A 23982-nucleotide genomic window follows, 5' to 3' on the forward strand; every position below is an offset into this window, starting at 1 on the left:
TTGCCGACCACTGTCCTAGGGGTTTGATGCCCGGTCTGGGTACATACGGGAGGCAACCAATTGATATTTCTCTCTTACATCAATGTTCTCTCTCTCTCTCTCTTTCTCTCTCTCTCTCTCTCCCCCTCTCTCTCTCCAAAATCAATAAAAGATATATCCTTGGGTGAGAATTAAAAACAAAACAAATAAAAAACATATATATTTCCTAGGTCTGTCCACTGAAAATCCCTAGAAATAATGACAAATCAAGAAACAATGATCATTAAATTCCACATATAAGTGAGATCATGTGATATTTGTCTTATGGTATTTCTCTAAATACCATAACCAATTAAAAGGAACCAGACCTTGAAGAAATGACTGGTCCCAGGTTAGGGGAATGAAAAGAACAAGAAGGACCTGGAACATCTTGTTATACACCAAAAACAAGGAGCAATCAAAAGCTCCTAGATTCCCATCAAAACAATCAGGATTAAACTTGAAGAAGGCTGAAATGGGTCACTATGAAATCAATAAAGATAATAACTACAATGGATTGAAGCATATGAAATAGGTTTTAACTCATAAGTTCACAATGATACTTTAAATATATATTAAACCATCTTTGGAAGATGCTAACAAACCAAGTCATTCTGAAAAACAGTAAAGGAAAAGAATCAAGTGGTTATCCTATCTTTCCTAAACAGATTGTACACCAAGATAATCAAATATTTGATAATAGTCCTCTTTTTAAATTATTATTTATTGATGTGAGAGATCCAGAGACAGAGAGGCATCAATCAGACCATCAAACCTCAGAGGGAAGGCAGGGGAGGGTGGGGGTAAGGGGGAGAGATCAACCAAAGGACTTGTATGCATGTATATAAGCATAACCAATGGACACAGACACTAGGGGGGGTGAGGGCATGAGTGGGGGGGGGGGAGCACATTGGGGGATAAGGACTCATATGTAATACCATAGTCAATAAAGAAAATAAATTTTTAAAAATGTATACCTAAGGAGAAACCAAGATGACAGCATAGGTAATCACCTATACTTGCTGCCTCTCACAACCACATCAAAAACACAACTAAACGGTAGGACAACTACAACCCAGAACCGTGGGAAAGCTGGCTGAGAGGAAGTCCCACAACTAGAGAGGTGAAGAAAGTTCATTGAGACTGGTAAGAGGTGTGGAGGTGCAGAAAGTGCTGGCACCTGGATGTGCTCTTCTTTAAACCGGGAGGGTGATACAAGCTACCAATTGCTGTGAACTCCAGTTCTGGGCGAGACTCTGGGGGACCCAGGCACATATGGGGAGAAACTGGACTGTCTGGCATTGGGACAGGAATGCGATGGTGGCTTACTCTTAGAGGTGCTCACAGCAATCATTGTTCCTGCACAGGGGTGCAGGATGCGGAGAACCTGGGACTTCTCAGGTTCAGGACAGCCAGTGCTGTTTTCTCCGCCCTGCTGATTCCCAGAGAAGCTGCCCCACCCAATTTACAACCCCACCCAAGCTGTGTGCATCGGCTTTTGCATATGAATGGCCTGTCCTTTCGCCTAAAACAAACTGCAGCTGGGTTAGAGAGCCCCAGAGATTCCAAAAGAAGGCCCACTGCCTGGCAGCAGCAGCAGCGGCCTTGCTTCACAGCTGGGCCTCATCTGGTAACTTCCAAACCCCATACAAAGAGGAGGAATCTGAAGATCTCTCTGTAGCTCCTGCTGGGCATCCCAGACAGTGGCTGACCTTGCACCTCCTTGGAGATCCAAGAGCCAGTGTACCCAGAGGTCAGAGTGAGATCATACCGGATTACAACTCTTCACATCCATAAGAGACACACTCAAGGGGCAGACTCAGTGAGCACCAAAGCCCCACTGAAGCAAGTCCTGCCCCATAAGGGTGTCTCCTGTGCAACAGATCTTCCAGTGTAGACACAGATAGTCACCACAACCAACTGGCCTGGAGGTCAATTCCTCCCAGTGATACCAACAGCAATCAAGGCTTAACTACAACAAGACTGTGCACATAGCCCACAAAGGGGTGCAACAAGAGCGTCCACCTCAGGTGACTGAGGAGGCTGAGACACTGTGCCCTATAGGACACCAACCACACAAGGCACTCTATCAACTCAAGGAGACTTAGCAGCTACCCAGTACATAGAAACAAACACAGGGAAGCAGCCAAAATGCGGAGACAAAGAAACAGGTCACAAATGAAAGAAATGGATGAAAGCAAAATACTGGATATAGAGTTCAAAACCACAGTTATAAGGTTACTCAAGAATCTTCTAGAAACCTCCGAGAAATTTAGTGAGACCCTCAAGAATATGAAAAAGGACCAATCAGAAATTAAGCATACACTGACTGAAATAAAGAATAATATACAGAGATCCAACAGCAGACTAGAGGATCCCAAGAATCAAGTCAAAGATTTGAAATATGAAGAAGCAAAAAACACCCAACCGGAAAAGAAAAAAGAAAGAATCCAAAAATATGAAGATAGTGTAAGGAGCCTCTGGAACAACTTCAAGTGTACCAACATCAGAATTATGGGGGTGCCAGAAGAGAGAGAGCAAGATATTGAAAACTTATTTGAAAAAATAATGACAGATAACTTCCCCTACCTGGTGAAAGAAATACTTACAAGTCCAGGAAGCACACAGAACCCCAAACAAGAGGAATCTAAAGAGGACCACACCAAGACACATCACAATTAAAATGGTAAGGGTAAAAGACAAAGAGAGAATCTTAAAAGCAGCAAGGGAAAAACAGTTAGTTACCTACAAGGGAGTACCCATATGACTGTCAGCTGATTTCTCAACAGAAACTATGCAGGCCAGAAGGGAGTGGCAATAAATATACAAAGTGATGAATAGCAAGAACCTAAAACCAAGATTAGTCTACCCAGCAAAGCTATCATTCAGAATTGAAGGTCAGATAAAGAGCTTCACAGACAAGAAAAAAACTAAAGGAGTTCATCACCACCAAACCAGAATTATATGAAATGCTGAAGGGTACTCTCTAAGAAGAGGAAGAAAAAGGTAAAGATAAAAATTATGAACAACAAAGTGACAACAAATACATATCTATCAACAAGTGAATCTAAAAATCAAGTGAATAAAAAATCTGAAGAACAGAATAAACTGGTGAATATAATAGAATCAGGGGCATAGAAAGGGAGTGGACAGACAATTCTCGGAGGGAAGGGGGTGTGGAGGGTGCAGGAAGAGATTGGACAAAACTCTTACACCTATGGACGAGGACAATGGGAGGGGGGAGTAAGGGCATGGTTTGGGCTGGGAACTGGGTGGAGGGGAGCTATTGGAGGGAAAAAGAGGAACTATTGTAATAATCTGAACAATAAAGATTTATTCAAAAAATGTATACCTAAAAACATAATAACATGATATGGGGAAGAAACAGAGGTGAGCAGTCCAAATGAAATTGGCCATGAATTGATAATTTTTAAAATGAATGATAAAATTATAGTCATCTCTCTATTTTTAACCTTTTGCACTCGGATGTCGAATGTGACTCGACACGGTTAGCATCGGTAGCAGCTCGTATGTCGAATGTTTCAAAAAATATCACACCATGAAAAATTATAGAGATTAAAATTACTCTTTGAATGTATCAATAATTTGAAACATAAAAAAATCCAAATAAATAAGTTTGTATGAAAAGAAACTCCAGTTTTTTATTCTATTGCTGCGCTTTGTAAAATCTGGGGTATTTAAAAAATTAAATCCCGAGTAGAATAAAGGAATCGAGAAAAAAGCAAGCAAGTGCAAAGGGTTAAACATGTTTGAAAGCTACTGTAACAAAAAGCAGAATAAATTAATGAGTGGATAAGTAGGTAGGTAGGAAGTCAGGCTGGCAAATGTATGGGGCAGATCTATATGTTCAGGTCTTTAGTCCTTTAAACACAATTCTGAAACCTAAAAAAAACTTTAAAAATAATGTCTGCAATTAATATGATAGGCAATCTAAACTGAACTGACATAAGATATACATTCACTGCAAATATACACGGGTGGGCAAAAGTAGGTTCACAATTGTGAATATGCAAAACACAGTTTATTCTAGTGTTATTATTTATTCGTATTTTTCCATATGAACAACTGTAAACCTACTTTTATCCACCCCTGTATATAATGTGATTATGGGATGTTCCCTCAAATGTTATTTGGAATGTTACTTAACTTTTAAAAATCTAAAAAATTTCCAATTTCACAATATATCTTTCCTCAAGAGTTGGGATAAGAAAATTTGTCAACTTGAATTAACATGGAAAAAATCAAATATTAAGTAAATAAAGCAGTTATAAAATACTATGTATTGTATATGAGCACATTATCAATCATTAATGTGAGTATTCAAATACAGGTACAATTAAAAGGTTTATTAAACATCTGTACGCTATAAACATCTATAGACACAAGCAGCGGATCTTTTTTAATTAAATTCAAAATATGGTGGCAGTTAACTGGTTAAAACAGTAGCTATTGTTAGAGAATAGCAACATAGGAAATTTCATTTAAATATACTTTATATTTCTGAATTGTTCCATAACTTACCAACATGTATGTATTATTTTTTAATTTAAAAATGAATGATTTTAGCCCTGGATGGTATTGTTCGGTGGTTAGAGCATCGGCCCGTACACTGAAGGGTCATGGGTTTGATTCCTGATCAAGAGTAAGGATCGATCTCTGGCTCCAGTTGGGGCATGTGTGGGAGGCAACCAAGCAATGTGTCTCCATCAGATTGATGTTTCTCTCTCTATTTCCCTCCCTCCCTCCCTTCCACTCTAGAAATCAGTAGAGCCCTAGCTGGTTCAGCCTCAGTGGATAGAGCATAGGCTTGTGGACCAAAGGTTCAATTCCGGCCAAGGGCACATGTCCAGGTTGCAAGCTCAATCCCCAGTAGAGGGAGTGCAGGAGGTAGCTGATCAATAATTCTCATCATTGATGTTTGTTTCTATCTCTCTCTCCCTCTCCCTTCCTCTCTGAAATAAATAAAAATATATTAAAATTAGTTTAAAAAAATAGAAATCAGTAGAAAAAATATCCTCAGGTAAGGATAAACAACAACAAAAAAAGTATGATTTTATAACTAAAAACAAGACTCTAAAATACATATTAAAATATACAGAATTTTTCTAAATGGCACAGCAATATTGAGGTAAAAGCAAATATTAGTTCTCCCCCTCCATTAACTATACAAACTAGGCTGACACAATAGCATCTTTTTTTTAATTATTTTTATTGATTTCAGAAAGGAAGGGAGAGGAAGAGAGAGACAGAAACAGCAATAATGATAATCATTGATAGGCTGCCTCCTGCATGCCCCCTACTATGGATTGAGCCTGCAACCCAGGCTTGTGTCTTGTCTGGGAATTGAACCATGACCTCCTGGTCTATAGGTCAATGCTCAACCACTGAGCCACACCAGTCAGGCAATAGTATCTTGATTAACTATTTTTAATACAATATCCAAAATTACATTCCCTAACTTAATAAAGGCATTCAGAGAATATAATAAGTGAACCATATTTTAAATATCAAAACTAAATAGGGTAAATAGCAAAAGTAGTAAACAGAAAGCCCTCTTATGCATTTTCAAACTCAAATATTCATGGATTTATTCCCGCTAAATAACTATAATTGAATTTCATTGTGCCAGTTTCCTCCTTTGGCAAATGGAGATAATAAGAGTTACAATAACCTCTAGAGTGTTTTTATGAGAATTAAATGGATAACAAATGTAAAAGTTTCATGAGTGCCTGGCACTTGCTAAATACTCAATAAATATTATTGCTTTTATTATTAACTAGGGGCCCGGTGCACGAAATTCGGGGGTCCCTCAGCCCAACCTGTCCCCTCTCACATACTGGGAGCCCTCAGGGGATGTCCTACTGACGGCTTAGGCCCGCGCCCCACAGGGAGCGTACCTAAGCCGCAGTCTGGCCTCCCTTTGTGGGAGGAAACCGGGCTGGTCAGGGGAAGGCACCAGCCCCATCACCCCACTGCTGCAGCCACTGCCAGTCACCGCAGCCACTGCCAGTCACCGCAGCCACCAAGGTGTTTTCATCAACACGGACTCCAGTCCCTTCACCAAGAAAAAATGACAACTTTCTTTAGGCATTTTCAAGATGTGTCTTTCATAGGATATGGATTTATTTATTTTTTATCCTCACCTGAGGGTATGCTTCCATTGAGAATGTGGAAGAGAAAGGGAAAGACAGAGAGAAACACTTTGATTGGTTGCCTCCTGCATGAGCCCTGATCTGGGCCCCGGCCAGGGAGGAGCCTGCAACCTAGGTACATGCCTTTGATCAGAATCAAACCCAGACCCTGCTGTCTGCAGGCTGAGGCATTATCCACTGAGCCAAACCACCTAGGGCAGGATATGACATTTCTTAGCCCTCCAGCAGCGGACCTTCATTTTTTTCTCCAGAAGTGTGGTGGAAAAACCCTAGATCACTTTTTTGGATTCTTATTACCCAAGTTACTAAGAATATTACCAGTGGCATACAGGAAGCTTAGCCAATGTGCAGTCAGAAAAGGTGTTTCCTCTATAGTTCACACCAATGGAGGGCTGGGCCCTGCCCAGGCCTCTCCAGCTCCCTCTGATCACCGGCTCAGCCCCTGCCCAGGCCTGCCCAGATCGAAAGCCTCTTGGGCAGGAGCAGACCCCCAGTTCCCTACCATCAATCGCAGGGGGTCCGCTCCTGCCCAGGCCGAAAGCAGACCCCAAGCTCCCTGCCCAGGTGATCAATCGCAGGAGGTCCGCTGGTGTACCAGGCCGAAGAAACCCCCAGCTCCCTACAATCGATGGCAGGGGGTCCGCTTGTGCACCAGGTCAAAAGCCTCCGGCGGAGGCTTTTGGCCCCCGCTTTCGATGGCAGGGGAGCTGGGTGTCCGCTCGTGCACCCGGCCAAAAGCCCCCGGCGGAGGCTTTGGGCCTGGAGCCGGAGCGGACACCCAGCTCCCTGCTTTCGATGGCAGGGTAGCTGGCCCCGCTTTCGATGGCAGGGGGTCCGCTCGCCACGCCGACCATCCAATCAGAGTGAGGAGCTGGGTGTCCGCCACGCCCACCATCCATCGAAAGCCAGGAGCTGGGTGTCCGCTCCGGCTCCAGGCCAAAAGCCTCCAGCGGAGGCTTTCAGTCTGGTGCCAGAGCGGACCCCAGGTCCCTGCAATCCGTTGCAGGGGGTCAGCTCAGGGCGCCTATGTATGCAAATTAACCGCCATCTTGGTCGGGTTTATTTGCATACTCGCTCTGATTGGCTGGTGGGCGTGGCTAGTGGGCATGGCTTGGGCGTAGGGAAGGTGCGGTCAATTTGCATATTACTGTTTTATTAGGTAGGATGTTGTTGTTATTGTTCCTCTTGGTCAGAAGCCTGCTCCTGCCCACTGCATTTGAGGATCTGTGTCAGGGAAGAAGCTCTGAAGTGTTAGCTATATTAGTTGAGAAAGCTGTGCCTTAAGTGAATTGGGGAACTTCCACATAGACGTTTTTATTCCAAATTAAACTTTTCAAACTTTCAAACAAACTTTTTATCTCTGTAAAAGTTACTTACTACACTGTGTTTTGGATTCTGTGTTTATAAAATAACAAACTATAATAAAATACAAATATGTCTTAATGAAAACTGTCATATAAATATTCATCACATTGTTTCTAAATACCAATAGTTTCATTAAACCATAAAAACAGTTCTATCTTTTTAGCAAATTGGTGCATTAATCTCTCTAGCATGAAGATATTTTCAATATGTAACCATATAGAGGAAATAGTACAACTAGTAAGTATTAAAATCATAATGACTTAGAATTTAGCACAATAGAGCATTCTAAAATATAACCTTGATTACAGCTAATATTATCTAATATTTACATTATTATTTTTTATATCCATTACTTACCCTCTTTCATATGTGAATTCATCTTTCAGGGAATTAGCTGATGATTCACCAATAAAGACAGATGGTATATCAATTTTCTTTAGCACACCCACTGTACAAAACAATAATAAAATTATTCTTAAAAGCCTATACTTAATGTACAATCAACTTAATTTTCTTCCAGCATATGCAACTGGAAACAATCAACTCAAATTATATATTGGTTGATTCTCCCAATAATAGATTTATACCATCATCAAAGTGGCTGAGAAATACTACATTTAAGTAATGAAAGCTAACATTTTGCTTATGTACATTATAAACTATCTCAATATTCCTGAGAATGAAATACAATTATTTTTAATATTTCCATTTGACTTATCTTTTATAGACATAATTAACTATTAGAAAAGGAAGAAGAGAGAACTTAAGTTTTCTTTCCACACTTAATTCCTGAATGAAAAAGTGAAAAAACTTTTTTACATACCCATTCCCAGGAGAGGTGCAAGCCTAAGAATGTAAGAAAAGACCACTTCACACCAGTCTGAAAAATGACAGCACAGCACACATACACTTTCCAAAGTGAAAGGGTGGCAGGAATTGAGAAAGGCATAGGACAGGAAAGCTGGGTAAATTTCTACTTCCTCCAAATCCTGGATTTCATGGTAAATCTTTGTGTTTTGGTTGGTGTCCTAAGAAATTTGACCCTTATACCTATATTACAAAACCAAATTCAAATGCCAAAAGAAAAAAAATTACCCATTACTCAGGAAGAGAAATAAAACAATCCCCTTAATGTTACCGTAGGAAAAGCAGCCTTATTTGTAGCTATGAGTTAATTTAACAGATTTAGCTTTAGACAAAGCCCACTTGTTTGCTTTTGTAATATTTTTCCCAATAACTCTGCTCTATATTTCTTTAAAAAATGCATATTCATTATTTTTAAAGACAGGGAGAACACAAGAAGAAAACAGCACACAGCTATAATCCTTTCCACCCAAAGACAAAGGTTTTATTTGACAAATCTTTGGGGGTTTTTTGTTTGTTTTGTTTTGTTTATAGATTTTAGAGGGAGGGAGAGGGAATCATCAATGTGAGAAACATCGATTGGCTGCCTCTTGCATGTGCCCACTGGGGATCGAACCCACAACTTAGGTATGTGTCCTGATCAGGAATCGAACCCTTTGATCCATAGGATGACACTCCAACCAACTGAGCAACCCTACCAGGGCACTTTTCTTTTGACAAATACATGTAATTATGTAGCGACCACCACAATCAAAACATAGAATGTTCTATCACCCCTCCAAATAATTCCTTTGTGCCCCCAACCTCAGCAACCACTAATGTGTTTTTCTTTAATCCTAATAAAGACATATTTTAATGTTTTAAACTCTTGGTATCCCTTGGTAGGATACATTTTTTCACTTCCAGATTGGTTTGTTTAAGAAAATATAATCATTCATTCCCACTCATTTTCTCTCCTCACTCTCTCTCTCTCTATTTCTCTCTTCTCTCTCTCTCTCTCTCTCTCTCTCTCTCTCTCTCTCTCTCTCTCTCTCTCTCCCCCCTCTCTCTCTCTCACACACACACACCATATAAGCCCCAGGAAGGCAGGAACCAAAATGGTAAGTAAAGGAATATTTAATCACTATTTTTACATCAATGGGAATAAAATTTTATTGTTACACCAACAGGATCATATAATAATGGGGCATAGTGTAAGCTTTTCTTCCACTCAGTGATAAACTTCAGAGATCCTGTCATGTCAATAAAGATCCATCCCATCGTTTTAATAGCTGGAGAGGTACTGATATAATCATATACATTTTATGAAAGTATTTTCTAGCTTGCTAAGAGATCTTCCTCTATCACACAGTTGACAATTTAATTTATTTGATAATTAAAACCTGAAATTATATATCCTTTGTAAAAGGAATGTTTTACAATCTCATGAAGATACTCTGATATACTCAAAGAGAACTTTTGGGTTGTAACTACTGGCTTATAATTATTGGAAGCAACATAACATCTTTGACTTATACCTAAAGAGATGTTAAAAGCTTCTCATTTTAGTCAGAAGATTAAGAAGAGGGATAATGATGTATGCAAATATGAATAGCCATATTGGAGACTCTGCAACACTATCTACTAAAAACATGTTCTAGTTCACAAAATATTTTTAGAAACACTAAATGTTAATTCTGATCCACAAAATAACTCCATGAAGTACACAATGCCAAATAATATTATCATGATATCATAGACAAATCATACTTTACATGGCCAGCCCAAACTCTCCAGATTCACATATCCAATTGCCTGTTTGATATGTCTACTTGATTGCATAACAGATGTTTCAAATTTAATATTTTCAATTGGTATTCTCAATGTTTCTATTCTACTCCTAGTCTTTCTCATTTCCGTAAATAGCAAAACTATTCACCTAGTTTCTCAGGGTAAATATCTTGGGAGTCATCCTTGACTCTTCCCTTTCCTTTATTCCTCATAACAAATCCTATCAACTTCAAAACAAGTCCATAATTCTATCACTTCTCAACACAATCACTGCCAACACTCCAGGTCACCATCACCTCTTCCTTGCTGCTGCAGCAACTTTCTAACTTGCATCTGCAGGCACTCTTGCCCATCTTTTCCTTGCAGTCTATTCTCAAAAAGAATCGCAACCAAAGTGATCATTTAAAAATATGTCAGATCACCTCACACTTCTATATAAAACCCATATAGAACAAATTCCAAAGCCCTACAGGATCTGGCCCCTGGCTCCCGCTCTAACCTCATCCCCTACCACTCTCTCTGACCCTGGCTCAATTAATTCCAGCCACGGCCACACCTTGAAACACCAAATCTGCTCTATCTTCCAGCTTTCTGTTTGCTGTTCCCTTTCCTTGGAAAACGCCTCCTCAAGCTCTCACTTTAGACTTATGCTTAAATGTCAAAGCCTCATACATAGAAGTCTTCTTTGACCACCCTATTTAAAAGAGCCCTCCCCTCATCCCTGTCACTTTATATCCCTTTAGCCAAATATGTTTTTCTTTATAGTACCTGTTACTACTTGACATATAGCATATCTCTTTGTGTTCATTTCCTCTCTCCCACCCTAGAATGTAATAACAATAGTAATAGTAGCAATAATAATAATAATAATAGCTAAATAACCATTAAATGATTACTAAGAACCAGGCAGTCTTCTCAATATTTTATGTCATAATTCATTCAATCCTCACAACAACCCAATGAGCTAAGTATTATTATTCCCATTTACAGATCAGAAAAGTGAGGCACAGAGATGTTGGGTAACGTACCAGTAGTCCAAGTCACACAGCTAGTAAGTAGTAAAGCTGGGATTCAAACCCGGGCAGGCAGTCCCCAGAACCCACACCCTTAACTACTGCATTCTGCTACTTCAAAGAAAAGTATGAGAGTAGAGCCTTAAACTGTGTCAATCCCTGCTGCAGTCATGGTACCTAAAATAGTGCTTGAATCAGTATACGCTGCCAAAAAAATATTTGCTGAAAGAAGAAAGCAATGAAAATAGAAGAAACAAACCCGAGACATATTGATAACTTGTCCTGGTTACACAGTTAGGCATTCACACAACCTGGACTCAAACTTGAGGCTCTTGACTCCTAATCTAGGTTCTTCCCACTCTGCCATGGCATGGGTTTTCTCATATTCCTGCTCTCATATAAGCTTCCCAATCTTGTCAGGTCAAATACAAATTAAAACTATTCATACTTTTATAGATGAAAATAAAGGACTTAATAAGGTTAACTTTCCCAAGGGTGCAGGTAAATAAAATCTCTTCATCAAGTCCTCTAATTACCAAGCAGTGGTTGTCAAATTTTTGTAAAATACTAGAGCCTCTTAAGGGTACTTCATGCATTCTACCACTATTATGATAATTTAATTAGCTAGAAGATTAAAATAATATTTTAAAATATATGCCTAGCCAGTGTGGCTCAGTAGTTGAGCAGCAACCATGAAAGAAGAGGTCACCAGATGATTCCTGGTCAGGGCACACCCCCAGGTTGCAGGCTCCATCCCTAGTAGGGCACGTGGAGAAAGCAGCCAATGAATGTTTCACCCTAATTGCTGTTTCTATCTCTCTGTCCCTCTCCCTTTCTCTCTCTAAAAGCAATAAAAACGTATTTTTAAAAAATAATAATAATTTAAAATATAAAGAAATTAACTAAGGAACTTATTCCTAGAATGTTTCTTTTTTATATTGTAAGTTTGCCTCAGATTATATTAGGAGTAAGAAGGAAAAGAGTTCTACTCAAACAACAAAAATACTATCTTACGTTATAAAACGATTTTTTAGGTCAAGGAATTCAAAATATTTCCTATTGAAGATTTAGTTATTTAAAGTCCTAAATACATTCCAATAAAATATGTCAGTCTACAGCCGTGTGTGTGTGTGTGTGTGTGTGTGTGTGTGTGTGTGTGTGTGTCCCACACCATCAAACAATTCAACTGAACTCGAGTCTGATGTTATATAGTCAGAGACAGCATCAAATTCCACAGGTTTAGTCTCACAAGACAAGACACCCACCTTTTAGAAGCCAATTGCAAATCCACATTATCACCTGTGCTTCTAACTGACTAGCTATAGATTGGAAGTTCCACCACCCCTTCCCCTTGGGTCCAGTTAATTTGCTATAGCAGATCACAAAACTCAGAGAAATATTTTACTTTCTAAATTACCAGTTTATTATGAAAGACTATAACTCAGGAACAGACAGATAGAAGAGATATACATGGCAAGGTGTATGTTAAGGGGCACAGAACTTCCAGGCCCTATCCAAGCACACAACTCTACCAGCACCTCTACTCATTCACCAACTCAAAGCTTTCCAAACCTGTCCTCTTGGTTTTTTGTTTGTCTTTGTGGTGTGTTTTTTTTTTTTTTTTATGAAGGCTTTTGCTGGAAGCTATCCATTGTCAACAGGGGACTTGGAAAGCTGATGGACCTTGAGCTTTAGCAAGGGCTAAAAGCTATGCACTGATTGTTCTTTGGAGACAATGGTGGCTCAAGCAATTTCCTGACCTAATAGTCACAAAGTAAATCTTTACTAATATTTATTGACCTTTAAGATAGTCTGTCTGATACCGGATTGCCTGCCTAAGGGCAAGATGTGTATTCTAAAATTGAATAAAAGCTAACAAGGCCTGAGCCACAATGAAACCTTTCCACTAGAGAAGGGTTTTCCGCCTGGCCACCCCATGCCTTCTAAATTCATATTTCTTGTCTAGTATATTCGTTTGTGCACAGCCCCTTTTCCAGATTCTGAACCCTAGCCACAAATAGATGCGGCATTCACATCTGGTGCCTCGAAGGGGACCTGGAGAAGAAGATTCGCAGAAGCGAAAAACGAAGTTCCCCGGGAAGGTGGGAAAATCACCAAAAAGGTAGGGAAATTCACAGCGTACAAAGCCCGTGCCAGCTTCAGAAGTTGCAAACCGTAAGTAGGCAGAAACGTCTTTTATTTTAGCCAGGCTAACATGGGGAAGAATTTGATTAAAAGGCAAAAACATCATTGTAAATTCTTAGCTTGTATGCTCGAAGATAAAGGAATTAAAATGTCAAAAGGTACTATCTTAAATCAGGCTCAAGAAAAACAAGTGCCCTTGTCATCTTTAGCTAAGTGGGCTCTTGTTCGAGCTGCATTATGCCCAATTCATATTGGGGATCAAAGTCTGTAATACCTAAGGCCCCAGATCCTCCGCTTCCAGTGTGGAAAGGCTCAACAGCTAGAGAAAATGGGGCTGGCAGTCCTTTAACAAAAGGACGCCTTAATGCTTTGTCTGAAACCTACCATATGACGCCTTGGGACAGGCAGATTTTAGCAAAAATAACTTTGGACGCCAGTCAATGCTATGAAGAGCAGAGTATGATAAAAATCTGTGAACAACGGGCTAATATCTAGGCTGCATTCTGGTAGGCTGAATTCTGGCTGTAAGTCCCAGGCAATATAGAACATCTGAAAACCCCATGAAAAGAACTCTCATTTATTAAGTCTTGTCTATGTGTTATGGGCACTTGTCGGTTGATTGTTTTTTTCTTTAAAAGATGGCAAAAAATGACACAAGGAAAATATACAGGCTATGTTTGGGCAACAGAGTTAATGTTTCCATAATAATGGGTAATTCTTAAATAATAATGTAGCGCATTCCAAGGTTGCCTCCCAAATTTTGGGGGCACTCCTGTTTTTATAAAATAAAAATAAAATAATACTTTAACATTAAAGCCACTGAAAGTCAGTAAGTTATCTTTGTTACAAAATTTGCCAAAGAAAATCCCTTAGATAATAATAATTGGCTTTAAAATCTCAAAGTTATTTAAAATGTAAATAAATAAATGTAACTAACATAAAGAATTTATAATAAAGCTTTTCAGTAATAATTATAAATATATTAATAATGCAAGTCCAGTCACTCAAGAGGAGACAGACTGCACTCTGTTATAGGAAAGGGCCAGTCCCAGAGAAGCCACAGCTGTAACCTTAGATGTTATCTCTAAGGAAGAATGTGGCAGTTTTACATTCAAGGGGTTACAGGCCTGCTCCCTCCTCCTTTTCATCAGCCTTCCGCCTGCAGGCAGGAATATTCGCCAGCCTCATATATAGTTTTCCAAAGTCTTTGGTAACTTAAAACTTTAGAACATTGCTGAATTAAATAATAAAAGTTATTAAACATCTAGGTATTTTAAAATGACAAAATACTGAAATATTAATCTGAGTTTGCCTCATAAGAAAAATCTAGAGGACAGAGTTGAATCTATTAATTGAATATGTCTTGTATTTTATTTGAAATATATCCTTATAAATATAAATATATTACTAATCTAGGAAATGCTAAATATTTAACTTGCCCTCTCAAATTTAAGCTTTTGCACTCGGATGTCGAGTGTGACTCGACACGGTTAGCATCGGTAGCAGCTCTTTTTATACTCTTTGAATGTATCAATAATTTGAAATATAAAAAAATCCAAATAAATAAGTTTGTATGAAAAGAAACTCAAGTTTTTTATTCTACTGCCGCGCTTTGTAAAATCTGGGGTATTTAAAAAATTAAATCCCGAGTAGAATAAAGGAATCAAGAAAAAAGCAAGCGAGTGCAAAGGGTTAAGGCTTCTAAAAGTTTAAAGTTCAAATTAAGTTGGAAGAAATTCTATAGTTGTGATAACAAAATGCATAAAGTACATAAATGTATTTTTTAGAAAATAATTATTGTATTTTCTCTAGAAAAATTAGTAGTTCAAAATATATTGTAGTCCTTATGTGTATTACATGTGGTAAAATTTCAACCTAGAATATAACATTTTATTGGCCTAGTTAAAAAAAGAGGATTAATTCTATGATCTGAACCAAATTTTTAATATAAAAACCGGTTTAAATTTAATTAATGTCTTTTAGAATAATTACAAAAGGTGTGTTGATAAATATCAATCTAAGAAATGCTGACTGTTTACTTTTAATTATCATTGGAAAATTAAGGTTTAAATATTGTATAGTTTTAATAATAGATGGCAGGACATATATTTTAAAGGAAAAGGAGGAAAAAGTTCTATATAAATAGCTGAAGGTATATACAAGTTAATGACAGAAAAAAAAGAATATTAGAATAGAAATGCATTTTTGAAGGACATAAAAAGGTTTGAAGACTAATTTAAAAGCATGAAATTTATGAAGGTTATATACACTGAGTGGCCAGATTATTATGATCTCTGAACGCATAATAATCTGGCCACTCAGTGTGTGTGTGTGTGTGTGTGTGTGTGTATTTTAGAGGCCCAGTGCATGAATTTGTGCATGGGTGGGGTCTGGCTAGCCTGGCCAGGGAGAGGGAACATGGGCAGTTAGCCACCCTGCCTGCTGGTTGAACTCCTGGTTGAGGGGACAATTTGTGTATTAGCCTTTTAATATATAGGATATACACTGAGTGGCCAGAGTATTATGCGTTCAGAGATCATAATAATCTGGCCACTCAGTGTATATGATGAGAAGGAAAAAAATAAGTTTTGAAAGAGAAAATTAAGTTCTAAAGTTAACTATCTGCAAAAGTTGTAAAAGGGTCATAAAATCTCAGGGAAGTTTAAACAAAGGCTAGACCACTACCCTTATCTCCTGCCAAGGACAGAGTAAATGGTTAATACGGAAAGGGAGGGCAGAACAAGGTTACATACATAATGCCTCAGACAGCCTGCTCTTCAAATAGGCTGGGACATGGGGCAGCATCTGTACTGAATAGGTCAAATGTATAAGTTTGCTTACTTTACTTTTTCAATAATGATACATATTTTAATTACTTAATAAATTAGCTTTTCACAATATAATCAAGGTCTCATATAAACTCATTTATATGACAAGGCAATATTTTATGACCAATTGATTCTAGTAAAGTCCAAAGCAAAATTTGCATACATATTCAAATGAGTACTAGCCAAAAAGAATGCTGTTTAAAAGTAAATTTTAAGCTTAATAAGAAGGAGAAATTTTAAAATCTCTTCCACTACTACTTACAAAGTAAACTAAAAGTTATTATTCAAGCATTAAATCTCACCATTAATGAGACACCATAAATAAAAAGTTACTTTTACTTGAAATATATACGTTGCAGTACTGGCCAGCATCTGAAAAGCAACCAAGTTTGTTGCTCTGTTTAACGGAAAGTAAAAGTTTTTTAAAAGAAACTCCCTAATTGTAGCTTAAAGATCATTCTGGGAGGAAATAAAGGGAAATGCCTTTCAAATATTTAGAAACTGTAGTTAAAAGTCAATGTATTAGACCTTAACATGTAAAAATACAAAAAAAGAATTGCCTTAAAACTTTAAATGACTTTTTATAAATCATTAAAGGACATTAATTAGTTAAGACCTTATCTAAAAATCTCTACGGAAGAAAATGACAAATATATAACTAAATTAAAATGACTCAGTGACACAAGCTGTCATTTCCAGCAATTTTGTAAAAAGTGGAAAATTCAGTACATTACAGGAATACCATATAATTCCCAAGGATAGGCAATTATAGAACACCAACATCAGCAGTTAAAATCCCAACTTGAAAAACAAAAAGGGGGAATAGTGGAGAAATCTCCTGTAAGTAAACTACATCAAGCCTTAATTACTTAAAATTTTTTCACTTGTAATGCTGATGGCAAGACATCCATGGAAATTACACTGGTGTCAGAAAAAGCCAAAGGAAAAGGGTCTGGTTAAGTGGAAAGATCCTAAGTCTGGTTTATGGAAAGGCCCCGACCCCCTGTTAACATTTGGTCAAGGATACCCTTGTCTATTTCCAGAAAACTTCCAAGCCCACGTGGATTCCTGCAAGAAATATTAAACTTCAACACAGACCCAAGGGAGGAAATGGCCAGGTTAATGAGGACCTTGCACCTGGAGCCACGCCCTGCAGCTGCAGACAATCAACTACCTGAACCACAGATAGCAGCAGCCCCAAGCAACCCACTGAAGATAAGGAGTGGGAGGAAAATGAAGCAGACAACAAACAGCCTGGAGGTGGCCTGGGGAATGGTGAAGAAGATGGTCCAGAAAGCTGAGCGAATTTGTAAGGAGACCAAAACCCCAAGAATGCCTGAGAACGTCTTTCTTGCCATGCTAGAAGTCATCAGCTGTGCAAGTAATACTACCAGGGGCAAATGGGGAAGTATATTGGACTTATGTTCCTGACCCTCCATGGGTAAGACCCCTTACTTGGGCTGATCCCCTGCCGAGTGTAGTCACCAATAATACCAAGCACCTTGGTCATCCAGGGGGACCACAGGTGGGACAAGGAAGTATATGGGCAAAGTATAATTACACGGGAGTCTCCACCCAGCTTCCCTTTTGTATGACACAAAATCCAACTACTGCTTCTTTGTGTATAGAATTAAAGAGAGGTTTCTGCCTAGCATGGAGACCAAAGGAAGGGGAAGCAAAAGCCCAAATACATCTACTATCACTACTTGCTCCTGGGAGAGGTACAGAAAATGTAACATTACTAAAACACACCCCCACACTAAGCCGTTATGTAAAAAGTTTTATGAGTGGCACCCCACTGAGGAAGAAATTAATTGGCAAGACTGTTATAGTGACCACCCCACCCGCAGTAAACTTAAGAACAGTTTTTCCTTTGTGGATTGGAGCCCCTATGGGTCTACGTATAGTAACTATCGCACCCTACAATGGAAGGGGACCGCATCCTATCTATATGTTGAAGCTAATCACTCCATCTCATGGTATGGAGGAGGATTTGTTGGATCTCAATTACAACATGATAATTGGCCCCTACAACATACACAATGAAAATTAGCTGCTGCACTTGCACATATAAAATGGTATAGTTTTAACTATACCTCAGACAATTCCATTCGTACCTTATGGGGAACTCCCAATAAGACAGTATTTGCCACTGCTTGTGTATTCGATCCTTTTGTACTGCTCTCAGGCCCCATCCAGATGCAACAAGGCGTCTGTATGAGGTGTCATGCACAGGCTGCACATTATCCCATTGTATTAATTCTACATTCCAAAAATATTCCCTCACGATTTTAAAACAACCTGCTTTCGCTTTGTTTCCTAACCAAGTCTTGGGAATCTCATCAACTGTTACATGACCTATTAAAAATCTTAAAACGACAAAAAAGATTTCTTGGAATGTTAATTGCAGGATTCTTTGCCCTTGTAATGTTACTTACTTCTGTGAGAATTGCTGCTTCATCCATGGTACAAACTGTTCAAACTTCTCAGTTTGTAAAACAAGTTAAGGAAAATGTAACTAAGACCTTGTCTATACAAAAAATAATTGACAGCCAGTTTGAGATAGAATTATCGGCACTAAAGTCTACAGACTTATGGATGGGTGATAAAATCCACAGCTTAGAGCAAAGAATATCCTTGCAGTGTCATTATAATTTTTCCCAGATTTGTGTGACCCCCGTTCCCTATAGTAGTACCTTAAACCCTTGGGAATCAATAAAAAATCACCTTCTTGGTGCTTGGGGTAAGGTAACACAACCCTTGATATTTCAGAATTACCGTAGCATATTGTACAATTATCCCAGGCAAACTTACAAACTAATTTCTTAGATGCCTGGCAGCAATTTAAAAAGGACATGAAAGGATTTAATCCGTTCCACTGGATCTCCTTACATTTGCCCCTTAGCATAACCACTATTGCCTGTCTCATTCTTGTTCTTATATGTCTATTTCTACTCTGCAGATGTGGAATGAAGAGTCTTAAAAGGACTCAAACCCTTCAGGTGGCATACACTTTTCAAGATTTATTAAGAAAACTAAAAGGAGGAGATGCTGGAAGCTATCCATTGTCTACACTATCATGAAAGCACAACAGGGGACTTGGAAGGCTGATGGACCTTGAGCTTTAGCAAGGGCTAAAAGCTATGCACTGATTGTTCTGTCGAGACAATGGTGGCTCAAGCAATTTCCTGACCTAATAGTCTCTAAGTCAGTGATGGGCAACCTTTTGAGCTTGGTGTGTCAAACTTCACCAAAAAACTGAGCATAACTCGGGTAGTGTGTCACTTTGAGGAAAAAACTAACTCCAAGACTCTAGTCGCAAATGTTTCATCCTCAGGAGCAGCAAATGTTTCATTCTCGGCATGCGGCCGCATGTCATCAGAAATGGCTACGCGTGTCAGTGCTGACACGCGTGTCATAGGTTCGCCATCACTGCTCTAAGTAAATCTTTACTAATATTTACTGACCTTTAAGATAGTGTGTCTGCTACCGGATTGTCTGCCTGGCTATGGGCAAAATGTGTATTCTAAAATTGAATAAAAGCTAACAGGGCCTGAGCCACAATGAAACCTTTCCACTAGAGAAGGGTTTTCCACCTGGCCCCCATGCCTTCTAAATTCATATTTCTTGTCTAGTGTATTCATTTGTGCACGGCCCCTTTTCCAGATTCTGAACCCTAACCGCAAAAGGATGCGACATTCACAGGCTTTATTACATAGGCAAGCTTGATAAAATAATTAGCCATTGGCAATCCATTCAACCTCCAGCCCCTCTCCTCTCCTTGAAGGTCAGGAGTGGAACTGAAAGTTCCACTTAACACATGGTTAGTTCTCCTGTCAACCAGCCCCATCCTTAGGTGGGGTCCAAAAATCATTTCATCAACATAACAAAAGACATCTTTTATCACTCTCACTAAATTAAATGGAAGTGCACAGCTTTCTGATTGAAGCCAGTTATTTCATTAAAATTGGCTCATTTTCCTTACAAGCTAATATTCAGTACAGAGTAAGGAACGATATTCCCATTTTAAATGAAAAGCTAGCACTGGCTGGTGTGGCTCAGTTGGCTAAGTATAATCTCATATACCAAAAAGTTGCCCATTGTATTCCTGGTCAGGGCATGTGCCCAGGTTGCTAGCTCTATCCCAGGTAGGAGGTGTGCAGGAGGCAGCCTATCGATGTTTCACTCTCACATTGATATTTATCTCTTTCTCCTTCTTCCTTCCCCTCTATCTAAAAATCAATTTAAAAATCTAAATAAATAAATAAATAGCTATAGGCATGTCAATGTATGGTAAGTGGCTAATAACCAAATTGTATTTAGAAAAGCACAAGTATGTGGCTTTGAAATTCCACAAGAATACATTAGCCCCAGAGCCTAAAATTTAATCTTGTGAATCTCTAAATAAATCAGGAAAAATACTTTTATGGCATCCTTAACTGAGCATGCTTATCTTTACTTAAAGTTTTGGTTTTCCTTTGTTTTTTACCAAACTATAAACATATCTTCTAAAATGAAATAAATTGGTTAAAAAAACAAAACTGTTTGGAAAAGAATAAGTCAAGTCCATTTCTATTGTGAATAAAATTGTCCCAAGGGTGTTAAAAATAGGGACTCACCATTGTGATAGAATAGAAATTCTGCTTTAAAAAAAAAAAAATGAGAGATGAATTTTGTTAAGTTTTACAAAAAAAGATCTATCAAACAGGAGAGAAGAAAAGTGATACCTGTACTTACTGTCGTTGGATCCCATGCTAATGAGCTCATCAGAATCAACATTGTGAACTATGGCTGCTTTGTATCCTGCTCTCTGTGCATTTAAAACCTGCAAGTCAGAAAACAGTAATGATATGAAGAAGAAAGTGCTTTGTCACAAAGTCCCTCAGCTTTGATAAACATAAGTCAACAAGTCTATACCATATTCTGGGGCTTCTTTTATCTTTAACAATAAAAGCATAATATGCTAATTAGACCGGACAGCCACATGACCTTCTGGATGTCCTTCCGGACAAAGCCATGGTGGTGGGCGCCGAGGCAGAGGCAGTTAAGGGCGATCAGGCAGGCAGGCAGAGTGGTTAGGGGTTATCAGGCAGGCAGAGTGGTTAGGGGCGATCAGGCAGGCAGGCAGAGGGGTTAGGGGTGATAAGGCAGAGGGAATGGGGTGATTAGGCAGGCATGCAGAGTGGTTAAGGGCAATCAGGCAAGCATGCAGAGTGGTTAGGAGCGATGAGGCAAACAGGCGAGTGGTTAGGGATGATCAGACAGGCAGGCAGAGGGGTTAGGGGCAATCAGGCAGGCAGGTGAGTGGTTATGGGGCGATCAGGCAGGCAGGCAGATAAGCGATTAGGAGTCAGCGGTCCCGGATTGCGAGAGGGTGCAGGCCGGGCTGAGGGACCCGCTATGCACGAATTTCATGCACCAGACCTCTAGTATATATATAACAGATCTCAAGTGTGTTCTTGAAACACAAATGGATGTTCTACATTGGTTATCAAGGACTTATTTAGATATCTTTTTCATTTCACTCAGGGTGTTAAGTAAAATGAGGAGCAAATAAAGGATAGGAATACAAGCTAAAATACTAAAAGGATCCAAAACAATAAACCCATCCAGCTCTAAAGAGATAGAGATTTGCTGTGATCAAGCTGGGGTCATTGGCCCTTGGGAATTCAAATCTGCCTCCACCACTTTTAGTGGGATAAACTAGAGCAAATTATTTTTCTGCCTTATTTCTCAGTTTGCCCAATTTTAAAATGAGAACAACAACAATATTTTTTTCATGTAAAATATTAAAATGGTGAATACTATGGCTAACACATAGAAGTAAGTCAAATAAAAGCTATTTTTATTAGCTTCATAATCAACCATGTTCTTTAAAATTCATTTCTAAAACTTTGAAAAAATGAAAAATAATCCAGCCTAAAGTTGCTTGCTTTGGTTCTATCTAGCTATTTAATCTTTCCTAAAGCTAGTATTTAAAAGAGTAATTTTTGCATCATAAGAATATGGCTAGATATGTGACAAAATTTTCTCACCTGAAAGATCTAAAAAGTAACCTAACATATTACTACACTTCACTTTAAAAATAACACTGTCTTAAATAAAATAAACCCAAACCTAAGCTACTTAGTATATAACCTTTGGACCATTGATTAAAAAAAAGAAGAAGATAAAAATTGGGTAGCCAATATACATAAACATACACACATACATAAATCACATTACATATATATATATATATATATATATATATATATATATATATATATATAAAATAAAATTTTGAAATGTTGAAAGCTATATATATAGTTCTGGGTACTTAACATGGTAGGAAACTTTTAAAATATATCATCTTATGATCACTGCATAGTGATAAGTCTCTCAAAATGTTTCTTTATAATACTTAGGTCTACTATTGGTTCTGTTTTAGCTATCAGCATTATAATGATTCAAAACTCTACTGTAATTTAATAACAATAAAACCTGAATCAAGTTCCAAAGAGTAAGGGAATGCTCAAAGAATCAGGTTCCCAAGAGTAAAGGAAAAGCCAGCCAAGTATGAGACAGACTCTGGATTTTAATGCTAGGTAAGGAGTGAGGATCATCGACTCAACCCCAATCAGGCAGGTTGGCTTTGCACAGGTAAAATTCTCTTCTACAATTACAATCCTTGACTTCTCTAAAACTACCCCACACATACAAATTGGGTTTCTGAAAGAGACAGTAATGTGGATTAATCAGAATAATTTTATCCTATCACTGAGAAAAACTAAACTGTCAAAATAAGAGTTCCTGAAAAAATTAATATTGTTCATTTTTACAGCCTCTATTACATCTATGAAATAGCCAGATGCAGAGTAGGAACTCATTAAATATTACTTGAATGAATAAATGTATAAAATATGTGCTCAAAGTAATAGCTAACATTAAAATACTAGAGGTCCGATGCACGAAGATTCGAGCAAGAATGGGCCTTCCTTCCCCTGGCGGCTGGCACTACCTTTGCTCCAGCCAGAGCCGCCTTTCTGCCTTCCCATGTTCATGCCCAGAGGCCCAGAGCGGCTGGGGCGGTGTGGAACGCCTGCATTGTTGCCATGGCAACGACGCAAGTGTCCCACCCTGCCCCCGGCCGCTTGGCGCCTGCGTATGCAAATTAACCCACCATCTTTGTTGAGTTAATTTGCATACTCACTCCTGATTGGCTGGTGGGCGTCATGAAGGTACGGTCAATTTGCATCTTACTCTTTTATTAGTGTAGATTACAAACACAAGAGAGAAAATTAGGCATAGAAAAATAATGGCAAGAAAATCAACCGGTCAACACAACTGTTATAAGGAATGTTTTGTGGTCATGGAAGAAAAAGTCAATGATCAAAAAAGTAAGTTTACTAATTTTTGTCAGTGTGTACATGTTTTATTTTTAGGTGGACTTTGTTATCCAAATAAAATTGAGACAATGCCAGCCCCACAACTTCTTCCCCATAGATATTACTGCTTTTCAAAGGGTGGGAGGAAATCTTCTTTAAAATGTTATAATTTCTAAACCTTATTTCTGATTTATATGTTAATCTATTATTTATTTATTAAACTACCATAGCAGTACAGATTTCACTTAGCTTTTATTTAAACAAAAGTATGCTTGGTCGAGGGCACTATTAATTTATCTACTGCTTTAATGTGACTTGCCAAAAAGCTAAGTCCCTAAGGAGAAATGTTTTCTTCACACATCCAAAAAACTTTTCCCAAAGATATACAATTTAAGAAATATGAAATTTATATCAAAGCTATTCTCTGCTAATATAAAAC

The 23982-nt window shown here is 38.4% G+C and overlaps 1 protein-coding gene across 3 annotated transcripts in view; it reads right to left on the reverse strand.

The window, feature by feature from the left end:
• The window catches only part of RNF13 (ring finger protein 13), a 180962-nt gene that overhangs the window by 66204 nt on the left and 90776 nt on the right, over positions 1-23982 (reverse strand). For 2 of the 3 annotated variants that reach the window (XR_013813151.1, XM_079764177.1), the window contains exons 5-6: positions 20914-21001; positions 7914-8004 (exon numbers count right to left, since the gene is read on the reverse strand). Coding sequence is in view for 2 of the 3 variants with exons in the window: in XM_079764177.1 (XP_079620303.1) it covers positions 7914-8004; positions 20914-21001 (179 nt within the window). In the remaining variant the exon portion in view is untranslated. Of the gene's footprint in view, positions 1-7913; positions 8005-20903; positions 21002-23982 lie in introns of all 3 variants that reach the window. The other variant, XM_079764178.1, reaches the window with a different exon arrangement.

This window comes from Cnephaeus nilssonii (genome assembly GCF_951640355.1).
Source record: "Cnephaeus nilssonii genome assembly, chromosome: 3".
NCBI classification, from domain to species: Eukaryota; Metazoa; Chordata; class Mammalia; order Chiroptera; family Vespertilionidae; genus Cnephaeus; species Cnephaeus nilssonii.